General features: G+C 42.5%; 2 protein-coding genes and 1 long non-coding RNA gene across 6 annotated transcripts in view; 1 reads left to right on the forward strand and 2 right to left on the reverse strand.

The window, feature by feature from the left end:
- Window positions 1–12,578, reverse strand: part of SPECC1L (sperm antigen with calponin homology and coiled-coil domains 1 like) — a 101,928-nt gene extending 89,350 nt beyond the window's left edge. Inside the window, exon 1 of the mRNA XM_075013001.1 lies at window positions 12,463–12,578. The gene's annotated coding sequence lies outside the window, so the exon portion shown is untranslated. The remainder of the gene's footprint in view (window positions 1–12,462) is intronic.
- A 255-nt stretch (window positions 12,579–12,833) lies between these two features.
- LOC142022803 (uncharacterized) overlaps window positions 12,834–27,638 on the forward strand; it is a 35,026-nt gene continuing 20,221 nt past the window's right edge. The window contains exon 1 of the long non-coding RNA XR_012648047.1: window positions 12,834–13,276. This is a non-coding gene — a long non-coding RNA (uncharacterized LOC142022803). The remainder of the gene's footprint in view (window positions 13,277–27,638) is intronic.
- Window positions 21,630–27,638, reverse strand: part of BCR (BCR activator of RhoGEF and GTPase) — a 112,880-nt gene continuing 106,871 nt past the window's right edge. For 2 of the 4 annotated variants that reach the window (XM_075013031.1, XM_075013032.1), the window contains exon 8: window positions 21,635–26,166. In XM_075013031.1, coding sequence (XP_074869132.1) covers window positions 26,077–26,166 — 90 coding nt within the window. In that variant the 3' untranslated portion in view covers window positions 21,635–26,076. Of the gene's footprint in view, window positions 26,167–27,638 lie in introns of all 4 variants that reach the window. The other 2 variants (XM_075013029.1, XM_075013030.1) reach the window with 2 other exon arrangements.

Raw genomic sequence — 27,638 nt, forward strand, 5'->3', positions numbered from 1 at the left:
CAGTTCCCAGACACTCAGAGTCACGTTAATCCAAGATACACACAACTCAAGTGCGCGCACCTCGGGGTTCTACTGTATGTAAGCAAATTACGGACTGGTCAGTGAATTGATGAACTACACAGATATGCAACGAATTTTGGCCCTTAGCATTGTATCAGGTGTAGCTTATACTTTCAGCGCAGGAGCTATACAAGTACTTGAGCTTGGCCTCTAGTGGAGGGACAAAGAAGGAAGAAACTCAACTTTTTAACTCCCTAAAAGTTCACATTGTTCCTCTCGTATGAGTTTGTACAGGGAACCATGATTTCATCAATAATTTGTATTTTCTAAAATGTCTGAATTCCTACTTATGTTGGGAGCACAAACTAAAAAGGCTTAGCCTTTACATTTCTCTAGAAATTGTGGAATAACCACTAGGCAACTGCTAGCAGCTATGTACCCTGATTTCCTCTAGTCCTTGTTTGGAGAAAATTTAAGCACCACATCGCTGTGAGCAATGTTTAACGGTTGCTAATACTTAGCATTCCATACAAGTAACAGAAATGTTCACAAAAGGACTGCCTAACTTATGATGAACTGTGTTCTTTTCTTTTTATTAAGCTGGTATAATTTAACTGGCAGGTATTTCAAATCACTGTAGAGAAAAAACGTTTGCTTGCATTTAACTTAAACTCTGCTGGTAAAAATTCAGCTAATTTTTTACTGAGTTTCAAAATAAAAATGCCCATGCAATGATTCCAAATGCACATTATTTAAAATATATTTTAAAATATTGAATCCCTGCAGCAGTCTTTGTAGATAGCTTATACTTGTGCATTTTCTATTACGGAACCCTTCTTTTAATTTCTGAACTGGATTTTCCAAGAAAATTTGATCAGGAATGCTGAAAAATCCATTTATTGCAGGAATTAAACTCAGAGATGAGGAATAGATTCAAAGTGGATTAATGGAACTAAAAAAAGATTTTTTATTCAAAAAAGTACTACACTAGTGACTTGGAATACTGTTCACAGTAGTTATATAGAATTTGCAAGGCTAGCAATACTAACAAACAGATTCATACGTGTATTTGATCGCATCTAGAAGCCTACGATATTGCAAACAGAACAAAGTTTAACTGCCAAAAATCCACATTACCAGAAACAATGAGAAAATGGCAGAGGAAAGGAACGTAAAGTGAGCATATTTCTCCTTTCTGTCACACCAACAGCGAAACAAAGCTCTGTTTAATGTTATTTTCAATATCCCATTGGTAGATTTTAAAAGTTACATTCAAACTAGCAAAAACGGGCCAGCAATTGAAAAATACACAGTTTCAGCATCTGTTACAGCTCCATTTCAGGTAACAATTATTACAGAGACTCCGCAAAAAATGTAGTCCTCAGCAACAGCTGCAGGCTCTTTTTGCAAGAAGGACAAAAAAACAATTTATTAATCTGAAGACAATGTCTTCTGGGTTAACAGCATTGTTAGGTAGAAAAGAGCTCTATTTATGGCATGTTGAACCATATCTGACCAATTGTAGCTAAAGCAAGCCAAAGTTGTTAGTTTATAAAAAGAACACTGTCACCCTAAAAATTACACTCCCAGAAGATGTTTTTCCTTCCTATGGTTGCAAGCAACACCTAAGATGAGTGATGCTGAGCACTAGGTAGCCAGAAGAAAAATCTATTTTTCCCTTTCCTTTTTCTCATTTGATTACTGACTACACCCAGTGCAGTAAACATCCCTATTTACTGTCAGTTCTCTATGAATGTGTTTTACACAGCAAAAGAGAGAAGCACTGTTTTAAAATAAGAAAGTGCAATTGTAAGTCCATAAACTAGCAGGACAACTCAAGGGCAAGCCCTGGACTAAAAACTAAAACTTTAATTTTCTAAAAGTGATTAGATTTCAAGCTGACGATATCCTTTACAGGGTGATTTCATTCATCGACACAACTTCTTTCAAAAGTAATGGTCAAAGGAAGTGGCCAGTGTTTGCCTTTTAAGAAATTTTATTTCTGTACTTAAGGGCCTTAACCTGATCCTCTCCTTTCTCCAGTATGAAGCCCCATGCAGGCAGACTCATTTACTAGCAGCAGGATCAAAGCCAGCAGGAGCAGCAATGGCCACCTAAGTAGGCTTTAGTAGCCCTAAGACATATTGGGGGAGAGGGCAGCACTCCAAGATTTTAGTATGTGGCCAACGGCCGCACTCCTCTGTAGAGGGGCTGAAGGGTCTTGAATGGAGGTTGGGGGCAGAAGAAAGCTTGGGGAAGGGGACTGGGGCACAGGATAGGGGTAGGGTCTGAGGGAGAGTTTGTGTGAAGGAGGGGGTTGTGACCTGAGGCAGTGGCTTGGGAGGCAAGGTCTGGGTGAGAGTATGAGTGTAGGAGGGGGTGCAGGGTCTGGGAGGGGGCTGTGACTGGGGGGAAGAGGTTGTCATGGATGAATGCAGGGAAAGGCTTAACCCTTACAGAGGCAACTCTCTGCAGGGGACAGTCAGGTAAGTCAATGGGAGGAAGAGAAATTCTTTTAAACTGAGAACAACTGCAGTGTGAGGGGGGCTTTGTCTGGGTCTATGACTGCAGCAGGGAGAGACCAAAAATGCTTGAATTAATCCAGTAAATCTCCTGGCCTTCTCATAATCAGCACATAGATATGTTAGTAGAAATGAAATGTTTAGACAGACATGATCAGGTTACGGTTATTTTGATAGTCATGTAGACTTTTCTCAGGTTTGTGATCCTTTCCACTGTACTCTGTAGTTTCTAAGCTAAATTCCAAGGAAGTAGTTCTGTGTTGCAAGTGGAATGGTTGAGTTGTGTTCTCTCATTTTATCAATTACCTCTTTTAAGGCAATGATTTGATCCCTGTGTCCTAGAGGAGGGCCTGTCTTTCATGCCTTAGACTGAAAGGTCAAGCTATCAGATTACAGCTCCTTGTCTCCAAGCTATCTTCCAAAGGAGGGTTAAGAGCTTGGGTTTTACCCCACAGGGAAACGTCCCAAGTAGGTCTTCCTGGGCTAAAGGGGTGTTTTCTCACTTGGGTGGTGATGGCAGTGACTACCCCCCAGGGCCAGGGAATTTGTGAGCTTGGGGAGCTTTTTTAAGGAGAGCCTGCAGAAGCAAGGGTTTTGTAAGGCATTTTATGGGACCCCATGCCCCTCCCGCTTTCTGCACTCAGACTGTCAGAGTGGGGAGGCAGCCCTGGCAGGGATTCAGAAGGTAGTGACCCAGGCCCAGGAGTTGGTGGGATGGAAGGGTTGGAATGCCAGAGATAGGATCTGGCTGGGGTCCGCTTATCTAGGTGACTCCCAGCTAGCAGCCCTGCAGAACCCCGAGGCAGGCTTTCTGCCCCCTGCAGTCCTAGATAGTTCAAAACTTCTGCCTGCTCCTTGTCTCTCTGCTCCAGATGCCAGGGGAGTGGGAGGTTTTGTCCAATGCCGCCCCACCCCTCCCAGCAAAGTCTCTCAGCTCCTATTGCCAGAAACCAATCAACAGGAGCTGAGAGATCTTGCAAGGGGATGGGAGCACCACGAGAAGCCTCCCCTGGCATCCTAAGCAGAGAGCTACATGGAACAGGAAGACACAAAGCAGCAGCTGACTACTCTGTGCCTGATGCAGTGCATGATCTGGAAACAGTAGCTTGACAGACCATACCGTGCCCACCCCTGCCTAAAATCAAGATGAAATGAGTACCCATGACAAAAAACTAATCTGGTGCAAACTGTAGAGGGGTGACAAGAAAGAGATGATAAAGATATCAGACAGACCACCAGTGCCACCTCCTACCCCAAAACCTAGAGTAGTCTGGAGGGAATGGAAAAGAAGAATTCCTCCCATTTAAAAATAGGGGATAGGGAAAGAAGTATGTGCAAACATATAGCGAAAGAGGAGGAGGAGGGGGAGGAACACTGCAGGTGAGTTCAAAATTGGTAACTGAACCCAGCTCTGAGTTCCCAGCTCTCATCTACAAAGATGACAGAAACCCACTTAGCTCCTCCGCCAGCACTTCTCCAACTTGGCGTGCAGAAGGAAGTGAAGGAAATTCTATTTAAAAAGAAAAACATAAACAGAAGTGGCCATAGGCTCAAGAACTTTGGAATTTATGGCTGACAAAGAACTGACAACAGTGTGTAGAACGAGAAGCAATGGGCTTAAATTGCAGCAAGGGAGGTTTAGGTTTGACATTAGGAAAAACTGCCTTACTGTCAGGATAGTTACACACTAGAATAAATTACCTAGGAAGGTTGTAGATTCTCCATCATTGGACAGTGAAATGATGACAGTGCAAAGCAAGCAAGCAACACATTTGTTCTGACCAACCTCTGGCAACACAACAGCATTATGACACTCCAAAAGCAGAACTTTAATACTGACTTTCCCAAAGAAAATTTGAGGGGTTCCACTAACAATTCCCTATGTATGATGAAAATATTTATCCTTTGACTGTGATATCCCAAAGGTAGGGAACAGAAACAACGGGATGTCTATTTAGGAAAGGCAAAGCTAGATGTAATGAGCAGGGGAGTGCTGCTGATAGGGTAAGAACAAAAGAACATCCTTCTACTGTATGGATAACTTAACATAATCTTTGCTGTTAAATTTCAAAGACTGTTTACTGACTAGAGAAAACCAGTGAAACCTACTAATTCAAGAATCTCACCCCCCAAAATGTCAAACTTCTCTGGATCATTTTTACAGACTTGCCTATTTCAGGTTAGGCTTGTTAATTTTAAGACTGCCAACGTTTTAACATCGTAATTTGTACAAGAAAATATGCTGAAGACTCACTCTCGCCTCCCTCCCCAAAATACTGAGGAAATTCTGTCTCACAGCTTTTAAAGAATGACCCATGTCAAAACCAATGTCTGCTTTTAATTAAGAATGAAACTTGCTACACATTTGAACAGAGTTCTAAGAATTTCAAACACTTGGCCAAAAGCCTCTTCCAGACTGTTTTCAAGCAGCTAAAGGTTTATTTTTCACTGACAATTAGCTCCTCTGTATAAAAGAGCAAAGAGGAAAAGAAAAAGAACTTCCTTTTTATTGTTTAATTGAGATCAATCTTTTGTTATATTGATTATATAACATTTTAATTCATTTATAATGAATACTATTTCATACACTGATCAAAGTCAAGTAACTTTTTAAATTAAAAAAGGAACATCAAGAAAATTAAACATAACTGGTATCTAATTACAAAATTACTAACAGCCACTTCAATGGTCTTCAAGACACATAGTTATTCAGATCACTAGGGTTTTTTAATGTGACCAAAAATGTGAACGTAGCAAAACAGAAAAATCTAGCATTTCAACTGTCGGGAATGGACTATAAAGAGTGCATGATGATTTACATGCTCTCAAACTTACCCATTTGTACTAGGTCAACTAATTCAACTGAAATTTTGCAGATACAAGAGTTGCAAAATTAACATACATTCATTATGAAAACAGATGTAAATTTTATCTAAGGCTTTGTTCTACAGTGGCAAGTTTTGTCAACAAAACTGTCTGACCATTCACACTGCAAGACACCTTTTGTTATAAAAAATGGCCAATTTCATCAACAAAAACCTTCCAGCTTGACACAGGACTTCTTTCTTTTCCCCTCCCTGGACAGTCAAGAAACATGGAGCATAGACAGCCTGAGGTGGTTTATTGCTGATTCTGGCCTCTAGGAAGTGACCCACAATTCCCAACCAACTATTCTTGTCACCAGTTTGAACTCCACCATCCTGAAGCCAGGTGACCAGGTACCCACCAATGTTCTCACTAATTTTTTTCAATCCATGGACAGAATAAATTTTCTTATACTCCCCAAAGCCCTCTGCTAATCAGCTGGGCAGCACCTGAATCTCTCCTGGGCAGCTGCCGAAGCACTCAGTTTACTGGGAAAACTGCTACCCACACTGCCCCCTGCAAACTCCACAAAACTTATATCCTGTTTCCTGCTGCCTGAGCACCTGTAACCGCACAGTGTGCAGTGGTCTCATGGTCTCTTCCCAGACGCCCACGGCCAGACATTGCACCAAACATTTCCCCACTTGGGACAGGCATGAAGCTGTTGGATATGATTAGTGTATGAGAGGAGTCTGTCACATCCCTGCTGCCAATGACCCAAAGGAACTGGGATACATACATGCACATTTCTCAATCCTTATGTGCAAACGGGTGTGAGCAAGACATTCTGCAGTGCAGAGTGAAGATTAAAGAACTCAGACAAGCATATCATAAGGCCCATAAAGCAAACCAACGCGCCAGCGCTTCACACAAGACTTGCCGTTTTTATAAGGAGGTGGACACTACCCTGTGCAGTGACCACATCCCTAACTCCAAGAGTCCAGTGGATATTTTGGAGGGTATGGAGGACCTAACCTGGAGGATGAAATTGTAAACACATATCTGGAAGCCAGAAATTGTTCTCTATTGCTGAAATACATAGCTTGTCCGAGCAACCGCTTTCTGGGGATCAGGAAGCAGAGAAGGTGTAGAGCAAGTGGGCACAAAGTGCAGGGCTGAGAGCATGGAAAAGTGGAGTCTGGCTGTGTTTCTGTGAACTGCATGTATCCCTGTGTAGCTTATCAATATGGCTGAGCAGGATGTTGATGCTCGCTGGGATCTCAACGGAGTCCTGCAGAGAGAGACTATCAAAACTTTTCCAGAGATACTTGTAAATTTTCTGCTGCAAATTCCATGTCACTGAAGCTTTGTCCTTTCCCTGATTGGAGGACACCAGACAACAGCATTCATCAACCACTTGTGCAGGAACCAAAGCTGAACATAAGTGGTCTGCATACGGAGCTGGGTGAAGGTCAAACCTGGAGAAGTTGTGCCCTGTTTTCACTGTTTACCCTGAGCAGGATATCTGCCAGGGTGCTACCTGCCTGTTGAGAAGCATGGAATAATTAGAACTTAGTTCCAGCAACTAAGTCCTAGAATACTTAGAACTGTGTTTCTGCAAATGGAATTTCCCAGCACAGTCACCAGCCACCCCACCCCCTCACCCCCTATGTTATGGTGAATGCTGTGATACACTGGGTGCAAGGGTGAGTAGGAAAGTGAATGTAAATGTTGGAAAAGTGGGTTGTAAGTGAAACATTACAATATAGGACTCAGTGTTAACTGACGCATAGCACACTGGAAAGGCTACAACAGACAATGAAGCCTGTGCAAGGCTAGGAAGTCCTAGAAAAATCAGGGAGGATTTTATTCAAAGGGCTAAGTCAATGGTGAGTGAATACAGATTAGGGATGTTAAAGACCAAGTAACCTGATAACCAAGTAATAACCAAAATTTCTGTTGGTTACTCGGTTAACTGCTCCCTACCTTGCTGCTCTGCATTAAAGGGCTGAGCTGGCATACAGGCTGGCTCAGCTTCTGCCCCCACCATACAGATCAGTCTCTCCCCCACTTCCCAACAGGGAAGGGCCTGCTCATCATGGTAGGGCCAGAAGACTAACCAGCCTATGCATTGGCTCAGCCTTTTAAATGCAGAGTGGCAAGGAGTGGGGGACAGGGGCTGAATCAGCCTGAGTGCAGCTCAGCCTTTTAAATGCAGAACAGAAAGGATGGGAATGGGGCACAGAAGTTGAACCAGCCTTCGCGCTAGCTCAGCCTTTTAAATGCAGAGCAGCAGCGTGGGGGGAAATGCCTGATCCCACCGCAAGCAGGGACAGAAGCTGAGCCAGCCACACCCTATTTAGGTTTAGGGGCTGGGGGGGGCCCTGCAAGTAACCAGTAGCATTAACCAACAAGCAGATGCTCATCAGCAAATTGTGTAACCCAACCCAACTATACCCTTAATGCAGACGTCAGGAACACCACTTGGAAAAGGAGTTGAGGAACAGCAAAGATAACCAGGCCCTCAAAGGGAAGACCACAGAATGCATGATCAGGGTGATGGGAGGAACAGACAGAAATCCTAAAGTATTTAGTGAAGCAGCAAAGTGATTCAATACAGGTGTCACCCCACCCCTCGGCCGCAGCAGATTGATAATTTTGTGTCCAGAAATGCCTCCTTTATGTCCTCACATTCCTCTTCCCTCTCTTTGGGTATTCATTTTCCTATGCACTGCACTCCATCTCCCAGCTTTGATCGTGACACCTAGACCTACACACATTTGTGAGTTGTAACCCTTTGCCAACGCTTCCCTTACCAGCTGTCTGTGGTGCTTTATTGTGTTTCAGTGCACTGTTTTCTGATGAATACAGAGATATTTTTATAACAGTTCTACCCTTTTATTTACTTTTCAGCAATCTCACAGACCAGTCACTATGATCCCAGGTGCAGGCTTTAAAGGCCTGTTCCCTGCCACAGGTGGCACTGGAGGGAGCAGCATGGAAGCAACTGTTACAGAGGTTTGTTTATTCCAATGGCCCTCATTTTTCAAGTGCCCCCTCAAAGCCTCTGTGATGTTATGAGCAGTGCTTTGAGCTCCTCTGACAGCTCTATTCTCTGGCTACTCAAACCCTGAAGCCAGGCACTGGGCCTCAGTGCTTCACCAGCAAACAATTTTTCCTTAGACTCTCAAATTGTGCAATATGCTGCAATAATCATGGGACTAGTGTCCACAGTGAAGGTTTGCCTGCCATAGAGATTCCTTCATCTTGCCTTCAAGTTCCTAAAGGCGCAAACACCCTGTGGCACCTGCTCAGCCTGTTAATATACTCCTTACTGCTATCCAGGCTCCCCATGTATGGTTTCTTGATCCAGGTCTGCCAGGAGTCAGCCAGGTCTCCCAGGATCACATTTCCACATCTCTCACTGTAATTTTCTGTTCTGGAAAGAAAGGCATAGCCTGCAGCTTTTTGTACAGGCCAGTGTTCCTGAAAACACATGCATCACACACCTTTTCAGATCACCCCATATTGATGTCTGTGAAATGCCCAAGGTGATCCACAAGCACTTGCAGAACCAATCGAAAAGTATCCCTTCCTGTTGATGTATTCATGGCAAGGCAGGCTGGTGCTAATATCAAAGTATGTGTGCCATCTATTCCCCACCCTGCCCCATACACAAAGGGATAGGAAGTCCTATGTCCACAAACCCCAGAAACTATGACACGCACCTTACACGTTTCCCAGAGTCATGATCCTCCAAAGCAGAATGTGATTTGTTGTTATGCTTACTTGCAGCAGTAGAGCTGCAATAGTGGAGTTCCCCACCCCAAAACGATTTGCAACTGACAGGTAGCAATCAGGCCTCACCAGGTTCAACATAGCCATTGCCACTCCTTCTCAGCCTGTGTCAGTAATTTCAAGGTGATATCCGCTGCAATGTGTGAAGTCCTCAGAACAGTTAACAGAACATGCATGAGAAGTACGGAATTCATTCTTTCTTGCCACAGATGCCAGGGTGCACCACAAAGAATGGCAATTGAAAAATAGGCACAAAAGGATGCTGAAGTCACTGAACAAAGCAGTACCTAACAGAGGTGTTGCATGGGTTCAAGATGCCTCACTCTGTTTCACAGTCCAACAATGTCTAATGACAGATAGTATCACCAGGCACTGTGGGACACCTATGTACTGCTCCCACTGTCAACAGGGGTGGGAGGGGTAAGGCTAAAGATGCAGATACCATTTGTCAACAGAAGGAGCAAATATAAACACACTGACGCGATTATTTTAGCATCTTCTGCATGTTGAGATGAGTTTCCTCCAAAAAACTCAAAGTAGTAACATGGTAAGTCTTAGCAAAGAAGGCACGTTTAAGTACTAAAATACGGAAGAAATGGGTGTACTTCACCTAAATATTCTTCTGAGAAAATGCGATTACTTTACAGCAACTAAAACAAGATGTTAGAAATGACTCATCCCAGAATCTTCCCTGATTTCTATGCAGTGAGAAATCCTAGGATCTGATCTTGAAAAAGAAAAAAAAAGTGTTTTGCACTTATTATAATCTACAGCTATACTAAATTTACCAATTTAACTTCTGGGTAGTTTGCTATGTGGTTTATGTGGGACATACTTCTTGTAACTAACCAACATTCAGAGCTCCTGAGGCATTCAGACAATAAGAAAAAGATAAAAATCCAAAGTACTTACTGTTACCACATAGAAGAATAAATGATTAATTCAACTACATTCTTACGTCTGAAAAAGAATATAACTGTATGCATGTAACAAGTTAAGATGCCAGATTATTATAATTGGCTGCTATACCTGAGCAGCTAACTATTATATGCAAGTTCTATTAAAAAAGTTGCCCCAGTGGTGAATTTGCAAGTAACTTTAATTTAAATCACTTCATCAAAGCATGTTAAGAACTCTCCTTGTGACTACGTAATCATGGCTTCCACTTTATTCAGCCTCTACAACTAATTATCTTTTTTTCTTCATTATGTTTTACTAAAAAGAAAATTAAATTTTAAAACAATCAAAACAAATACCAAAGCACATGCTCAATATTATTCATGATTTTTCCCATGGAAACATATGGGTTTACTCACATTCGTTATGTTACACACTCACTTAAGCATTTGTAGGATGAGAGCCAATATTTCCTGGTTAGAATCCAAAGATACAAACAAGAGACAGGATAAAGAACAGAATTTCTAAACTTAAGTAAAATAAAGGATTTCTGTTTTCTTTTTATTATTATTTACACTTCAAACAGCAGTAGAGATGCAGGTGGAGTAAGGGAACAGAGCTTTAGCCGTGTTCATTCTGTGCCAGGAATGTATGTGCGTAAGGCTTCTCTCTATATTTGCTGCCCGGTCATAAAAAAATTTAGGAATCCCCATCTGCAAAAATATGCAAAAACAGCCAGCCTTTTACACACACACACACACACACACACACACACACACACACACACACACACACACACACACACACACACACACACACACACACACACACACACACACACACGCACGCGCAAGTACAGTCCTGGTTCTGATGACTTTACTCCATTATATAACAACCCCACTGCAAATAGGCTAGAATTAGGACATGCTGCTCTTCTTGGAAACATATTCAGTTAATTTTGCCTTGGGGGGGTGGGGAGATAAAAACATAAGGGAAACAATGCTGTTTAATTAAAATAATTAAATAGAACCATAATAACTACTTCAGAGATGTCAAAAACTAGCCAAAGGGGTAGGCTGTTTTTATTTAGTTAATAACCAAGGAACCGTTTTCTTTTTAAATTTAATGTCGTCTTTTTAGTGTGATGTGTGAGTTAAGTTTTCTAGAACCCACATGCTGTTAGGCAGTAAGTCCTGAAGGAATACTTGTACAGACCACAGGGTGAGGGGCAGGGGTGAAGGAGAGGAGTCCTACATGGCCGGGGAGTTTATGGCAAGGTAAAATAAAGAAAGTAGAGGAACCAGGAAGGGTTCTTCAGCACCATTTCCAGTATGCCACTATCTCCAGACCTGAAGAAGTGGGCCTGTCCCCACCAAAGCTCATCACCTAATAAATCATTCTGTTAGTCTTTAAAGCACTAGATGACTGCTGGTTTGTTTTGTTACAATGCAGACTGCCCTGGCCACCTCTCTGGTACCATTCAGGGAAGGAGAAAAACAGCAAAGGGCCAGGGGAAGGATTTCAAGGAAAGGTAGGAACCAGAAAAGCGGGGGGGCAGGGCAGTGAAGGACATCGCGAGGTGAGGAGGAAGAGGGGAGAGAGTGACGGGAAAAGGTCACCACCTTTGCTGAGATAACAGTGTACACAAGTATCAGACGGGTAGCTGTGTTAGTCTGGATCTGTAACAGCAACGAAGGGTCCTGTGGCACCTTATAGACTAACAGAAAAGTTTTGAGCATGAGCTTTCGTGAGCAGAGACCCACTTCATCAGATGTTGCTCTTGGAAATCTGCAGGGCCAGGTATAAATAAGCCAGAGCAAGGCTGGGGATAACAAGGTTAGCTCAGCCAGCAAGGGTGAGGCTTACTACCAGCAGCTGATCTGGAGGTGTGAACACCAAGGCAGGGGAAGCTGCTTCTGTATTTCGCCAGCCATTCACAAGCACTATCACGGTTCACACGCCATAAAGCCGCGTTATCTCTCCGGCCGAACCGCCCCGCGCAGGGTTTACCTACGCCCAGCGCAGATGGCTTGTGCCGAGCCGCTGGGACGCGGCGGGGCTCGGAGGGGCCAGGTGAGGGGGGCAGCCCCGCAGGGGTGGCACGACCACGGCTCCAGCTCCCACCACGCAGAGCTGGAAGGGACCTCGAGAGCTCATGGAGTCCGCCCCCCGGCAGGGCCGAGCACCGCCACTATCACGGCCCCGCGACTGGGGGGGGTCGCTGGAGGGACGGGGCGCGAGGAGAGGAAAGCAGCTCGCGAGGCAGGAGCAGAGATGGAGGCCGCGGATGGGCGCCGGGCAGGGGCGAGCTGCGGCGGCCGGGGGTGGGGGGGAGCTGAGGACAGGACAGAGAAGGGGTCCGCTGCCCACGGCCTGGCAGGGCCGGGACAGCTCGGAGGCCCCTCTGGGAAAGGGGGTGGCTCGCGGGCTCGCTCCTTACCGGGCAGCGCCGCCTCCGTTCTGGCTTCGTCACACGCCCGGCTCCAGTCTCCGGGGCAGCCACCGCCGCTCGAGACCCGGCAGCGGCGACTGGTAAGGGGGGGGGGGGAGTTGCGGGGGGGGATCACAGCCGCCCCCTTCCCTCACAGGAGCGACTCCGCCGCGCAGGCGCCAAGCGAGCGACCCAGGAGGCGGTGGGGACTGGGACGGGGACGAGGCCGAGCCTACGCAGCACGCGCGTCGGAGCAAGCGCGCATGCGCGGCGGTCCGGCTGGGGCCGCTCCACGTTGTCGCGCGGCGCCTGTTTGTTTGGGCCGCGAGCGGTGAGGGGTGGAGACGCCCCCTCCCCCCAGCCGAGGCGTTGTGCGAGGGGGCGCCTCCCGCTTCGCGGGGGCCAGGGCGGGCGCACCTCGAACCGGTGTGACCTGGTGGTGTCCGGCACCAACTGCCGCAAATGGCAGAACCGGTGTGGCGCCGGCTCGGGCCACGGGGCGTTTGCTGCTGTCGGGTGGGGCCCCCGGCCCGGCGCGGCTGAGGAAGGGGATGCCGCTCCCCCTCCCCCGCAGGCTCCGAGCGCGGCTTGTTAGTCCGCACAGACAGGACTAGGCCTAGGCCCCCTCCTGCTCCAGCACCTCTCTGGGCCGCACGGGTGGCCGGATACCCAGCGTGCCCCTTCTCGTGTCCATACCGCGTCCGGGGGGAGCTGCTGGGGCTAAGAAAGCTTTGATGCCCGTGGGGGCTTTTGCCCGTGGTGCCATTTCGTCAGTGCCAGGCCTTTAACGTTGCTCGTCAGCTCAGTGGGAGGCAGGAAGCAGGTAGGAGAATTCGGGAATTTCCCTCCGCGGAGTCTGAAACCTTCACGGAGTGTGCCAGAAACTGGAGCTTTAGTCTCACGTATTGTAACTTGCATCAGAGGGGGAGCCTAGCTGGTCTGTATCTTCAAAAGCAACAAGAATCCCTGGGGCACCTTATAGGCTAACAGGTATTTGGGAGCATAAACTTTCGTGGGCAAAGAGTAAGCGGGTCTTTGCCCACAAACGTTTATGCTCCAAGATAGCGGTTAGTCTATAAGGTGCCCCAGGACTTCTTGTTGGCGTTATAAGTTGCATATTCTCATGGAGTGACGAGGATGCTGAGGAGATGCTTCTGTGTGATTCCCCTGAACAAAATACACCTGGTGTGTCCTTTTAGTTGAGTAGGGTTTAGGCCATTGTTGAGTGGACAGGCATAAAGCCCAGGGGCTTTGTTTTCCACATGTGAAAGGGCCCTGTACAGTGGATGGGGTGTGTGTCTATTGTGTTCTGTGCAGAATCAGAGTTCATAAGGTTGGAAACAAGATGGTCAATATAGAAGATCAGAAGTATTTTCTTGAGATTTTCTTCAAGATTTGCACCTCTGACCAGAGCTAAGATTAGTGGGTCAGATATACACCAGGTTCCATTTAGCTGCCGTGGTCACGCAGAGGAAACAAAGGGAAGGTGGCAGCTCCCCTAGTGTTTATGAAGTCATGTGCATGGCCTCAACAGCCACTGCTATTAAAAAAATATCAGTATTGCACTTCAGATGTGTTTGCACCTAGACTGGATCCATACGGATCCACAGTGTAAGAGCAATGGTATTTCTTAAAATAAAAGAATAAATCCAACACTTTTTACAGGGCCTGATCCAAAACTTCTGATGAAGTCAAAGTCTTTTTTTTGCCTTCAATTGGAGATCATGCCCAAAGCATGCGAACTGTCACTAACCCATAGATCTCAGAGCGTTATCTCTTAAATATTTTGATATACTTAGTCTTATTTAGTTGTATTTACCAATACAATAATCTCGGATTATCCATTTGTGACAATTAATGGTTACAGGTGAATTTTATTTTGTCATTTAGATTTTCAACTAATGTTTATTAAACTTGGCTCAAAGGTTTTTTGTAGAGTTTAATATTTTTGCCTTTTTTATGCTTATAAAATAAACTGGCAACTGAGTAAATAATGATTTTATTCAGTGATCTGGTGTCTTTAAAGCACCATATGTAGAACTGTATCCCTGTGCAACGCAGGTGTAAAATGCTACCAAACCAGAATGGCAATAGTTTATGCTTCTTTGCACAAGAATAATGTACTGTAGAAGGGGAAAGACTGTGGACAGTCTTGTTGTGTAAATACATTGTATAAGAGCAGTGGCTGAACATACATGCAAAGGTGTGCCCATTTTGGATGCCGTAACAGAGGAAGCTTAGAAAAGGTAGAAGTAAATATGAAAAGGCATCAATAGTTAAAGAAAACTAGGTTTGCATTGATTAAGATCCAAATAGTCGTTCTGTTGACATCAATAGACATTTTTTCCATTTACTTCAACTGGAAAAGGATATGGTCTTGAGCTAAGGAGAAGACATCTTGGAGGAAATCTCAACAAAGGGCTGTTGTAATAATTTTGAGGGAAAATATGGACTAAAGGTGTTAATGTAGCTCAGTCATTGTCATACATTAAATAGTGTTAATTAAAACAAGGTCCAGTGTTTAGTATACAGAGACTTCAGCCTGTGTAGTATTTTGGCAAAGATATTTAAAAATCTTTTAAACTTTTTATTAACAATACCAGTTAAAGCATTTGAAAAGTGAACTATTAAAGGAAAGCTTTCATTGTAACATGTTTTTTTTCCCCTTTCACTTTATCTGGAATGTGTTATAGTATCAACAGTGGCAATAACTGTCTTTTTTGGGAACAGAAGTTACTTGGGATGTGGTAGAAATGACAATGTTGCTGTTGCTGCTTCTGTTAAAGGCCAATCATTCCTAGAAAAGTGGCCTTGTTTAACAGTTTCTTAGGTGGTATCAAGTATCGTAACAATGGCCATGTCAAGTGGTGTTTGGAATTCAGCTGCTGCCAGTAGGGGATGGCAATGCGATCTGTCATCCTGTCTCTGCCCTGGTCTGGTCAGGACATTTCTCAAGATTAGGATGATAAAAGCCTATGGTCTAGGAAACAGTGGGGGCAACGGTCATGATGGAAAGCTCACTCTAATCTTTTGCCTGTTCTCTTTGGTTTTGTGAACTTTCCCCACAAAATCTTTTTAAGGATTCACAAACGGAAAGATAGCTGGCATAGAACATCCCCTCATCATTTGTTTACTAATTTGCCTTAATATTCAATATATTAATTTTTGGCTTTGTATTTGCTTTTAACTAGCATAATTCTAACAGTCTTTGAATTATATCAGCGTGGCCTTTTTCTGTTTAGACTAACTCATATCTCCCTTTTGTACTTTTCCTCATTAACATTGGTTATAGGTTATTGTACTGTTTTATGAACCCTTACATATTTTTACAGTTGAACTCACAATTCGAGTAAATTGGTAGGTCTAGTTGTCACATCACTACTCAGTCCTGGAGTTGTCTCGCAGGCATAAATATATCCAGGGTAACAAGAAATCTGTTAGAAACTAGGAAAGGATGTTAGATGTTAATTTTAGTCATTCAAAAGAGCACTTCATAAATGGCTTTTGAGGCACAGCTGTGAGATAAACAAGGAAGGAAGTATTTGAGAATTTTCATGTACAAATCTTAGATGAATAGTATGAGATTAAATTGGGGTGGGCAATTTGCAAGATCCTCAGGTCAGGACCTTGTCTTTATTCTCTCCGCAAAGTACCAAGGGCACCTAACTGCTCTATGTAGTAGTGTTTAATTACAGTGTTTATGGTGGGTGTAGTTGTTAGGCAATAATCCCATAAAAAGATTATTTTAGCCCTGAAATAGATAATTCTGTACTTCGCACTGTAAGCGCATGCATACCTTTCACAATTGCTTACATTTAACTCAGCAATGATTGTAACTTGGGTCATGGAGTTCATTTAATGCAGCATATTATTGTCTTGCAGATAGGAAGTATCCATAAGGTAGCACTTGATAAAAATCCAAAATTTAAATTGTACATCATAAACTTTTATCAAATACCATTCACACATTTTCAAATGCCATTCATGCATTCAGTTGAGCCTTCAGGGACCCAATGTTTATTTAAATAAGACCAATGGAACTTGGCAAACAGATACAGGAGATTTTTATTTAACCTTGTGTACAAACAAACAAACAAAGGCTAAAAAAGCTTTAATTTTTATTTCCAAATACAGTTTTTGGATCCTTTAGCTCATTAGTTTTAACAAAATCAATTATGATTTTTTCTTTTTCTCTGCTGCAGTCTTTGGGCCTAACCTTGAGAGGTACTGAGCCCTGCAAGTCTCAGTAATTTCAATGGGAGTTGCAGGTGTTCAGCACCTTTCAGAATTAGGGCATTTATTTCCATTTTTGAAAACAGAGCACTAATCGGGTATTGAAGTACTAACAATAATAGTATAAAACGTCAAAGCGGCGTCCTTAACATTGAAACACGGTAGTATTAAACTATGCAGACAATATTACCCCTAAGGTGAAACTCAGAAGTACCCACCATCAATGAACAATTTTTTTCTACACCTGATACTTTAGCAGTAATTATAATTTAACTACATTTATATTTAAATAAATAGTTTTATTATCTGCTTTCCTTTTGAACTTTGCATGGATTATAAACACTTGCAACAGTAGTGATAGGAGCAAACTACACAAGTTCAGTAGGCAAGAGAAGGCTTGTGTTTTATTTTTTGGTAAACAGACACAGAGGACAAATTTCACAACATCCCATTCTGAGATCTTTTCAAATTCACTGTTTCATTCTCACTTCCTCAGTTATCCAACATCTTCCAGTTATAGGCTGTGTCTACACAACAAAAATAACTATGAAGTTGAACATCTACAGACACCCTACTTTGAAATAGGGCACTATTCCATTCCCAGGAATGGAGTAAGGACTTCTAAGTTGGGTTAACTTCAAAGTAAGGGAAAATGTGCATAGACTCTGTGCTGGTTACTTTGAAGCAGTGCCTAACTTCAAAGTTAATTCCTAGTGTAGAGGCACCCTTAGTATTCCATAGTCACTTTCAGAATTAAACTCTTGATTTAGATACTTATCAGGGGAAATAATCTGGGGTGTGGATAACAGTTTTACCCAGTGCTCCAAATATGTTGCAATTGTGCAATATTTTCAGGCATTTAAAAACTGATGAGAAACCCAATCCCAGATAACAAGCTGTGAGTATGTTAAAAAGGGATCAGATAGGGGATAGGTTAGGAAGTACTCAAATGATTTGTGAAGGATTTTCTATAGTTCTTTCTGCATGAAGTATTTGAAATAGTTTTTAAATATGGTTTTAGTTTACCATGATTGACACAGTTTACATCTGCACCCAAATTCATTACTGCAGGCCCAGATGCTTTCCAAATGGGCCTAAAAGGGAGGAAATAGGAGGTTCCACACAGACAAGATCCCCTCCACACAAATTAGGAGATTAGAGTAGGTCCTGTGGTACAAATGATTTCAGAATTCATGCTATGGAGTATTTTAGATGGTTAATCTGGACCACATCTCAAGGTAATAAAACTCAAAAAAACAGCCTGTCTCCACTGGAATGAGAAACTGCCATAGCTGACCAAACAGATGCCATACTGGTAAATACACATGGAATGTTTTTGACAACAGTAGCTGAATATAACTGGTATTAATACATACCAAGCTGTGGGACAGACAGGCTCTAAGACACTACTAGCATGCTTGGAGCACTTTGTTGAAATATTGTAGTTTTCAGACACGTTTAAAACATGGACCCTTATGTAAATGGACCCATACTGTTTCAATCATTTCTCTAATCCAAGGTTAGCAATTTTTTTTACATCAGGCTCCTCTTTTCATCCCTGTAATTAGCAGCCCCCTCACCTCTGTATTGTAATCCAAACCAACAAATTTTGGTTATGTTCAGATGGAAAAAAAAAAAGACACTCTTTCAGTACATGTAAGAAAGTACATTCAATGTAAAAACTTTATTATTTGGTATGTAAATGTGAATACACGTACATAAAAACACAACGTATTTAATGAGATGGCTGAGTTGGAGACTCAGCTGCACCCCCTCTTAGGAAATTTTATGCTCCTCTAGAAGGGACCTGCCCCCCACTTTGCTTACCCCTGCTCTAAATAATGGTGCAGGCCTGCAGGTCCAAAGCAGTAACACAATTGGTCCAGTGTACACACAAAGATTAAACTATTTTAGACATCGCAGGGAATAGCTGTACTATAATAGGGTCTGCCAATACAGCAGTTTACGCACTGTGCACGGACATTAAGTGGCTCAGATTTCTGCTAGCAGAGGGATGCTTTTCCTTCCAAGGTAGAAAGAAAGCCAAGGACATGGACAGAATATGCATAGATAATATGTACATGCATTATTTTACAATGACCTCTCCTAATGTTTCAGTACAGTAGCAGCAGAAATTGGGGTCAGGGGAATAGCATGAGTCACTTTCATATTTTCTTCTTATTGGCAGTTCCATTGCTGTGTTTTGTGTGCCTTTAGACTTCCTATAGATATGCCCAGGAGAGGAGGATGACTCAGAACATTTCAGGCTGCGTCCTTCTCAGTGATGTTTTGGTTCTATTGCTGTGTTCATTCCACAATTATTGTACATCGTATAGTACTGCATTTTATCCTCACGGTGTAGACACTGGCTCTTTTTTATATCAACTTCCAGGTGATTTTTCTAGTCCGGGACTGTATTTTATTAGCTTCCTTCCCATATTCCCCCTTTTTGTTGTTGCAACCACTGTAATGAATAGAGATTTTTTTTTTCCCCCTGCTTCAGCAGAAGAAAACCATATTTGAGGAAAAGTGACCAGACAGACCATCAAGCATTGGAATGTAAGAGCTTTCAGTAGCAAGAAAAGGATTACAGCACATCCTAAGTGACAAACTGTCAGTGCCAAATACAGCAATGTTTTAAGTTAACTACCAAAAATAATCTTAGCTCAGTGCACAGGTGGGGCATGCGCTTTTACTGTGATTTAGGGAGAGGTGGTGGTTTTTTTTTTTGGCAGACCATCTAATTTGCGTGATTCAGCTGTAAGGGCTTCTTTTAAAGGAGATTCCTTCTGATTTTGAGATAAACCTAGGTACCCTTAGTGAGAACTTCTGTATACTATGCCCTAACTTTCACTTTTCATTCTTGTTTCGTACAGGGAAACTATTAACACTGAACTGAAGACCTCGGTGTCTTAATGCTAAGTAACTGATTTAGGAAATGTAACAGCAACGAAGGGTTCTGTGGCACCTTATAGACTAACAGAAAAGTTTTGAGCAGGAGCTTTCGTGAGCACAGACCCACTTCATCAGATGCTGGTCTTGGAAATCTGCAGGGCCAGGTATAAATAAGCCAGAGCAAGGGTGGGGATAACAAGGTTAGCTCAGTCAGCAAGGGTGAGGCTTACTACCAGCATCTGATCTGGAGGTGTGAACACCAAGGCAGGGGAAGCTGCTTCTGCATTTAGCCAGCCATTCGCAGTCTTTGTTTAAGCCAGAGCTGGGGGCATTGAATTTGCAGATGAATTGTAGCTCAGAAATTTCTCTTTGGAGGCTGGTCCTGAAATTTCTTTGCTGTAGGACCAGACTCCAAAGAGAAGTTTCTGAGCTACAATTCATCTGCAAATTCAATGCCCTCAGCTCTGTCTTAAACAAAGACTGCGAATGGCTGGCTAAATACAGAAGCAGCTTCCCCTCCCTTGGTGTTCACACCTCCAGATCAGCTGCTGGTACATAAGAATGGCCATACTGGGTCAGACCCAAGGTCCATCCAGCCCAGTATCCCGTCTGCCGACAGTGGCCAATGCTAGGTGCCCCAGAGAAGGAGAACAGAAGACAATGATCAAGTGATTTATCTCCTGCCCTTGTACTGAAGGCTAGGGCACCATATTTTACCCCTGGCTAATAGCCATTTATGGACCTAACCTGCAAAAATTTATCGAGCTCTTTTTTTAAACCCTAATATAGTCCTGGCCTTCACAGCCTCCTCCGGCAAGGAGTTCCACAGGTTGACTGCGCTGTGTGAAGAAAAATTTCCTTTTATTAGTTTTGAACCTACTACCCATCAACTTCATTTGGTGTCCTAGTTCTTGTATTATGGGAAAAGGTAAATAATTTTTCTATATTCACTTTCTCCACACCATTCATGATTTTATATACCTCTATCATATCGCCCCCTCAATCGCCTCTTTTCCAGACTGAAAAGTCCCAGTCTCTCTAGCCTCTCCCCATATGGGACCCGTTCCAAACCCCTAATCATCTTAGTCACCCTTTTCTGAACCTTTTCTAATGCCAATATATCTTTTTTGAGGTGAGGAGACCACATCTGCACCCAGTACTCAAGATGTGGGCGTACCATAGTTTTATATAGGGGAAGTATGATATCTTTTGTCTTATTATCTATCCCTTTTTTTAAATAATTCCTAAATCCTATTTGCTTTACTAACTGCCGCTGCACACTGCATGGATGTCTTCAGAGAACTATCCACTATAACTCTAAGATCCCTTTCGTGATCTGTCGTAGCTAAATTTGACCCCATCATGTTGTACGTGTAATTTGGGTTATTTTTTCCAATGTGCATTACCTTACACTTACCCACATTAAATTTCATTTGCCATTTTGCTGCCCAATCACTCAGTTTGCTGAGATCTTTTTGTAGTTCTTCACAATCCCTTTTGGTTTTGACTGTCCTGGAGAACTTGGTGTCATCTGTAAACTTTGCCACCTCACTGCTTACCACATTTTCTAGATCATTGATGAACAAGTTGAACAGGATTGGTCCCAGGACTGACCCCTGGGGAACACCACTAGTTACCCCCCTCCATTGTGAAAATTTACCATTTATTCCCACCCTTTGTTTTCTGTCTTTTAACCAATTCCCGATCCATGAAAGGATCTTTCCTCCTATCCCATGACCGCCTAATTTACATAAAAGCCTTTGGTGTGGGACCGTGTCAAAGGCTTTCTGGAAATCTAGGTATATTATGTCCACTTGGTGCCCCTTGTCCGCATGTTTATTAACCCCTTCAAAGAATTCTAATAGATTAGTTAGACACAACTTCCCTCTGCAGAAACCATGCTGACTTTTGCCCAACAATTCGTGCTCTTCTATGTGCCTTGCAATTTTATTCTTTACTATTGTTTCTATGGTAGTAAGCCTCACCCTTGCTAACTGAGCTAACCTTGTTATCCCCACCCTTGCTCTGGCTTATTTATACCTGGCCCTGCAGATTTCCAAGACCAGCATCTGATGAAGTGGGTCTGTGCTCATGAAAGCTCATGCTCAAAACTTTTCTGTTAGTCTGGATCTGTAACAGCAATGAAGGGTCCTGTGGCACCCTATAGACTAACACAGCTACTCCTCCGATACTTGATTTAGGAGATGTTTGCTATTTCTTCAAGGCACATACACATAGTGAGAATGCTTCTGTCTTCCAGTAATATAATGCCTTCTCTGAAATTCTGAGTGGAAAAAGGAAAGGGTAGAGTTCATTTGAAATTTCAAATTCTTTAATTTTTTCCCCCAAAGTATGAACTGCTGCGCACAAAATATTGTCACCATAGTACATAAATAGGCACTGACCTGAATTATGGACTAACACATGAAGGATAAACAGGAAGGTGTTCTCCTCCCATATTATTAAGATGGAGGTTTTAAGTACCTTCAAGGCCATTGTGATCAATTTACACTTCTTACACGTTTTCAAGGACTGGCACAGTGAGAGAAGTAAACACATGCCATAATGCCTTCCAGTGCTGCAGGGGCTAATGAGCAAGTTAGGTGATCCCTTGTACACTTTAGAGACCATCACATTTGTTTCAGTGTATCTATACAGAAAGTGAACGTAATAGTGTATCATATTAGAAAACAGTAAATGAGTAATTAGTGTAAAAATACTGCATCTCCCATTAACACAGTCCATGGGTGCACCACCTAGTGGCTGACAGAAATGTTGCACTTCACATCACATGCTAGGTATGGATTGTCCTGTACTTGGCCATAGCAACGAAGGTCAGAATGAAGGCAGGCAGTGAGCATCAGTGAAGGTAATCAATGCATTGCTGTATTATGCCCTTAGCTAATGGATGAAAGTTAGCAGCACATAAAAGTACAGCCTGATTTCATTTAACCACTACCTCAGCTCTTTAAATTGTGCAAGAGTAAAATTCACCAGCAGCATTTCAATGAATGTTTCAGTTTGGTTTCAATTAAGACACTCCACCAAATACAAAATGACACACAAACACAAAGATGAAACATATAAGGAATTAATTTTTCAGTCCTCAAAAGCTGTTTTTCATGGTTTATTTGCCTGCTTTACCCAACGTTACTGGTTTAAAAAAAACCTACTCAACATTTAAAAAAAATAAAATGAATACAGAAACAAAAGCTATTTCTGAATTGAAGGAGACTTGTTTCTTGGGGGGTAAGGAAATGCTGACACACAGATTATGCTAAAACCATCTGGAAAACCCGACATGAATGTTTTTACATTTCAGATTCAAACAGTTGAAAGCTATGGGCTTGGAAGGCTCTGGTAAATATGTTGATACCCAAAAAAGTATTACCCCAACACATTTCACAATCAACTTGAGGGGGAAATTCTTGCCAGTTTTCTCCGTTACACCATCTGTGTTGCATCTCTTAAATGTAAAATGGGAGAGCCTGGTTTTCTCAAAGAGTTCAGGAAATAAACAGTGGTAATCAGACTTTGGCCCAGGCTAGGTTGTGCCTGTTACTTTTGTTTATTAGGATGGTGCTTATGAAAACACTAGGCAAGGGAAATAAAAATCTTTTGTGAATCCTGAATTTCTGAAAGCATAGTCCATTTGTAAAGCTTACAACTCTAGGAAAGCTCAACTAGTCCATTCTCACATTTCAAATCCATCTACGGTCTGACCCTCATCATACAATGTGCTCTTTCTCCAGCCCAAAATTTCCAGCTTTGGGGAAAACACCACTTTTACTCAACTGAAATAATTAACGTGTTATGTAAAATTAAATTACAAAAATTCTTCTCATCCACATGCCTGCATGTTAGATAGGGTTAACGGCAGAATCAAGCATTGTATTGTACTGAAAAAGTAAAACAACCTGTAACAGTAACCAAAGCAGAAGCAATGTTCTTATTGTTACACAATATAAATTGGTAACTTAATATTAAAATTATACTTATATAAATAAAAATAAGTCAGGCAAAAGTAAGTTGGCACAGTCATTGTGGTATTGCTTTCCAGTTTAAACACTGCAAACTGCACCCATTGATTACAAACACCAAAAGGGGGAAAATGATCACCACTGATTGGAATAGAACTTTGAACCAGAAACGCCTGCATTGCGGCTGCCTCAAAAAATACCAAACCAAACTGGGAATTTTGTAAAGAAGTGGGTTAGTCATGCAGCTGACTAAGAGGATTTTTACAGAGCTGCTATTTAAAAACAAACACAAGTATATAAAAGAAGAAAACTATGCAGTATGTTACTGGTCTATAACATTTTCTTGAGACAGCATTTTTCACAATGGCCCAGTTTTTACTTTTAGTTTTACAAAAGGCTAAAAACAATAAAACCCTATATTTTTAAACAAAGTTTTTGTTTCCGTTCACCCTCCCCCTGCAAGCACCTCCAAACACACACATTTCTCTGTCTCAGGGGATCTAATAGTAAGGGGGTTGGAACTGGAATTTATGGAAATACAGTTGAGACATTTTCTAGTTGTACGTTACAACACACAGATTTGCTCCCAGACCTAAGGAAAAAGGGGTGCTAAACAATAGTAAATTCCTATAAGAATCCTTACAATAGCATGCAAAATGCTGATATACTCACAAAAGTTATATTTTTCTTTTGAATTTCCAGCTTCACAGTACAATAACATCTATTATGCAGCAATCAATCATGTTGACCGCTAAATAGTTTCCCTTTTTTATTTTTATTTTTTTCTCACTTTTGTTTGAAAGATCTCATTTTTTTGAATGGAGGTGTCAGAGAGACCTTCAGAAAATTCAGCATAACATGATTTGTCTTTTGTCGTATCACCCGCCTCCCCCAAATGCTGCTTTTGATTCAATTATGCAGACTGTTTATTTCTAAATTTGTTTTTATTTTCTTCCCCCTTATTCTAAACCTCTCTCTTCAGGCTGCTCTTTTCTTTGAGCCACAGTGTTGATGGGTGGTTGCAACAAAAGTGGATACTGCATAGTGAGGTGGCTAGCACAGGGTAAAGGACATTATGATGCAGCTGAAATCTCACCCCAGATGCTTGGCACATCTGTTTCATAACCTGGATAGCTTCCTCTGGTCTGGAGACCAAGCAGTTAGCTTATGCTTACAATTCCCAAGGCAAATACTGCTCCCACTTACACCCATGTAACTTTGCTGATGACTTCAGCTTGGTTGCACAGCTCTAAATGGAGTGGGTGTTCGTTCCCACCTTTTGTAATGCTGTGCATAGCTTTGTAGAAATATCTGCACTGCTCTTAATTCAAACAGGGTTGGAATTTCCGAAGAATACAAAACACTACCTGTTAACAGATTGTCCATATAGTACATTCTGACACATCTCAAAGGATTTGAATCTATCAGAAAAAGACTCTTGTAGAAGCAACATACAAAGCGTCAAAAATTCAAGTATCAAAAATGTTATTTTGATAAAAATGTTGAGTAAGCAGCCAGCAAGAAAGACAGCTGTTGATTTTTTTTGTCCCCAGACACTTGAAAATACTTTAGTATATGCTTGTAGTGCTTATTTTTGCACAGGTAATAACATCTGTTTGTATGGAGAGCTAGGAGCTTCACCATTCAATTTCCATTCAATTTGGAATGTCCCAAAGAATTTAGCAACCTTTTTTGGACAACAGTGCTTCTGCTTTATAAACAAGTAAGTGAGCTTGTTTGTTTCAGATAATGGAATTAAAGTGCTCAGCCTAGTTCTCCCTGCTTTTCTTTCATGTTCTGTACTTATTTGTTGTATAATGCAAGTGGGTCTGGTGCCTTTACCAATAAAAGAAAATGTCAGAAGTGCAACAAAGAGGCAAGAAAAGGATATCCCCTTCCCTAGAGTTTGTGTAAACATTTACAAGGGAAGGGGTAATAGGAGAGAGACGAAAAAAACAACAACTGGTCCAGTTATACATAAAACTTGTAGGTTATTTTTTAAAAAAACCCTGTTTAAATCAAGACTTGAATTTCCCAGTGGAGGACTCAAAGACCTCCTGCTGAATGATACTGTGGCCCGTAGCAGTCCTTTACAACAGCAGTTATTAAAGACACACTTGTGAAATAGCCTTTAGTTCCCCTCTCCCCCAAAAGGGCACCCTGACAAGTGTTCCTGTAGAAAGCTTACAGCTTCCTAATGATAAATTAAATCCAGTAAAATGAGGAATAACCTTCTCACCTTCCCAAGAGCAACAGCCACAATCAGCGCTGCATTTGTGCAAGTGTCTGTTGCTCCATCAGCAGAGCTCCATGTCCAATCCAATTTTTTCCTATTCTACGGAGCAAAACTAGAGGGAGTTTCTCCTTTCTCTTCAGCTTGGCTCTGCCTGACAAACTGCAGATGCACAGAAGGAACAGGCCAGTAATGTCTAAAGGAGAAACAGTCCTCCTGTTCTCAAAGTGGCAGGATCACCTCAAGAACAGTTCTGCAAGTCCCCTTGTTGTGACCAGTCTCTTACACCTCTGTTGAAAAGAGGATGCTTTGCCTTTTGCTGTCTGGGGTGGGGATAGTCTCCAACTGCAAGAAGTAAAGTAGAACTTGAACCTGGAAGGAGAAGGAAGATGAATATGTAAATCAGTCTTGTATTGCAGTGCAGAGTGTGATCACGAATGTTTTAGTCAACTTCAGTGGCTCTCTGTTCAGCCTACATTTTAAACTGAGGTACCGTGAATATTCCAGATCAGCCCAGGTGTGAAATCTTTCTGAATGCTAACTCACCTTACCTGCATAACTAGCATGCATTTGGAAATTCTTATTGTATCTTTTGGCAGGTCTCGCTGGACAAAGAATTCTGAAACTAGCCAAGTATTTTTGAGTGTTGATACACACATGAAAGCATTGTGGAAAAACAACAATTAGATGTGGGTGAATAATTGATTATTAGGTTTGGTGGCAGTTGTGAAAAATTAAAAGTAAAATTTGTTTTGGGTTGAACCTAAATCAGAAATATTTTAGAATTTCTAGTTAACCAAAAGTCCATTTTGGACCTCTTCCAGAACAGGGATTCAAACTTGGGTTTCCCACATTCCATATGAGTATCCCAACCACTGGGCAAAGGTTATAAGGAGGTGCCATAATACTTGTTTGACCTCCCTGGTGTGGTACCCTTGGAACCTGAGTGATTCTGGACCTGGGATTTTGCCAGACCAGGGAGTGGCCAGTGCTCACCTGATGGCTTGCCATTGCTGCTCCTGGGCTTCCCTCCTGACCGCCACTCACAGCTTCCCATGCCCCAGCTGTAGCTGGGACTGACCTCAGCTGTGACTAACCTGGCCCTGGCTGTGAGCCACCAGCTTCCTGAGATCAGCCCCCTGATCCCAGCTGCTGGCTTCCCTGGCTCTGGCTGTAGCTTCCTGGCTACAGGCCACTAGCTTCCCGGCTACAGGCCACTAGCTTCCCAGCCCAGCCACTGCTCTCAGACTGCAGCTTCCTGGCCACTGCCAGATATCTAGCCATCAGCTTGGCTAGGGTCCTGGCTGCTGGTCTCCCAGCTTGACAACCCCCACCCCAATCCAGCCACCAGGGCTCTCTGGTCCTGCTGGACCACAGATGTTGCTGTACAAGAGTGTCCCAGATTTTAGAGGTACAACCAGTACCTCTTACTCTTTATTTATGTCTTCTGGCTGTCTTATGAATGGGTGAAAAAGTGTCTCAGATTTGCTCACTGTTTCAAGTCAAATGAAACACCATTTTTCTGCTGACACATTTTGTCCAACTGTAGCAATAATATGTTAGCCCTGGAACCAGTTACTGAAGCAGTGTGGGATAGTTCCAGGAGTCCCCATAACACAAATATCAGAGAGGTAGACGTGTTAGTCTGTTCCTTTGAGTACAACAAGGAGTCTTGTGGCACCTTATAAACTAACAGATATTCTGGAGCATAAGCTTTTGTGGGCAAAGACCCACTTCATGCCTCTGATGAAGCGGGTCTTTGCCCACGAAAGCTTATGCTTCAAAATATCTGTTAGTCTATAAGGTGCCACAAGACTTCTTGTTGTTTTCGTTACACAAATATA

This window comes from Carettochelys insculpta, chromosome 18, assembly GCF_033958435.1.
Source record: "Carettochelys insculpta isolate YL-2023 chromosome 18, ASM3395843v1, whole genome shotgun sequence".
NCBI classification, from domain to species: Eukaryota; Metazoa; Chordata; order Testudines; family Carettochelyidae; genus Carettochelys; species Carettochelys insculpta.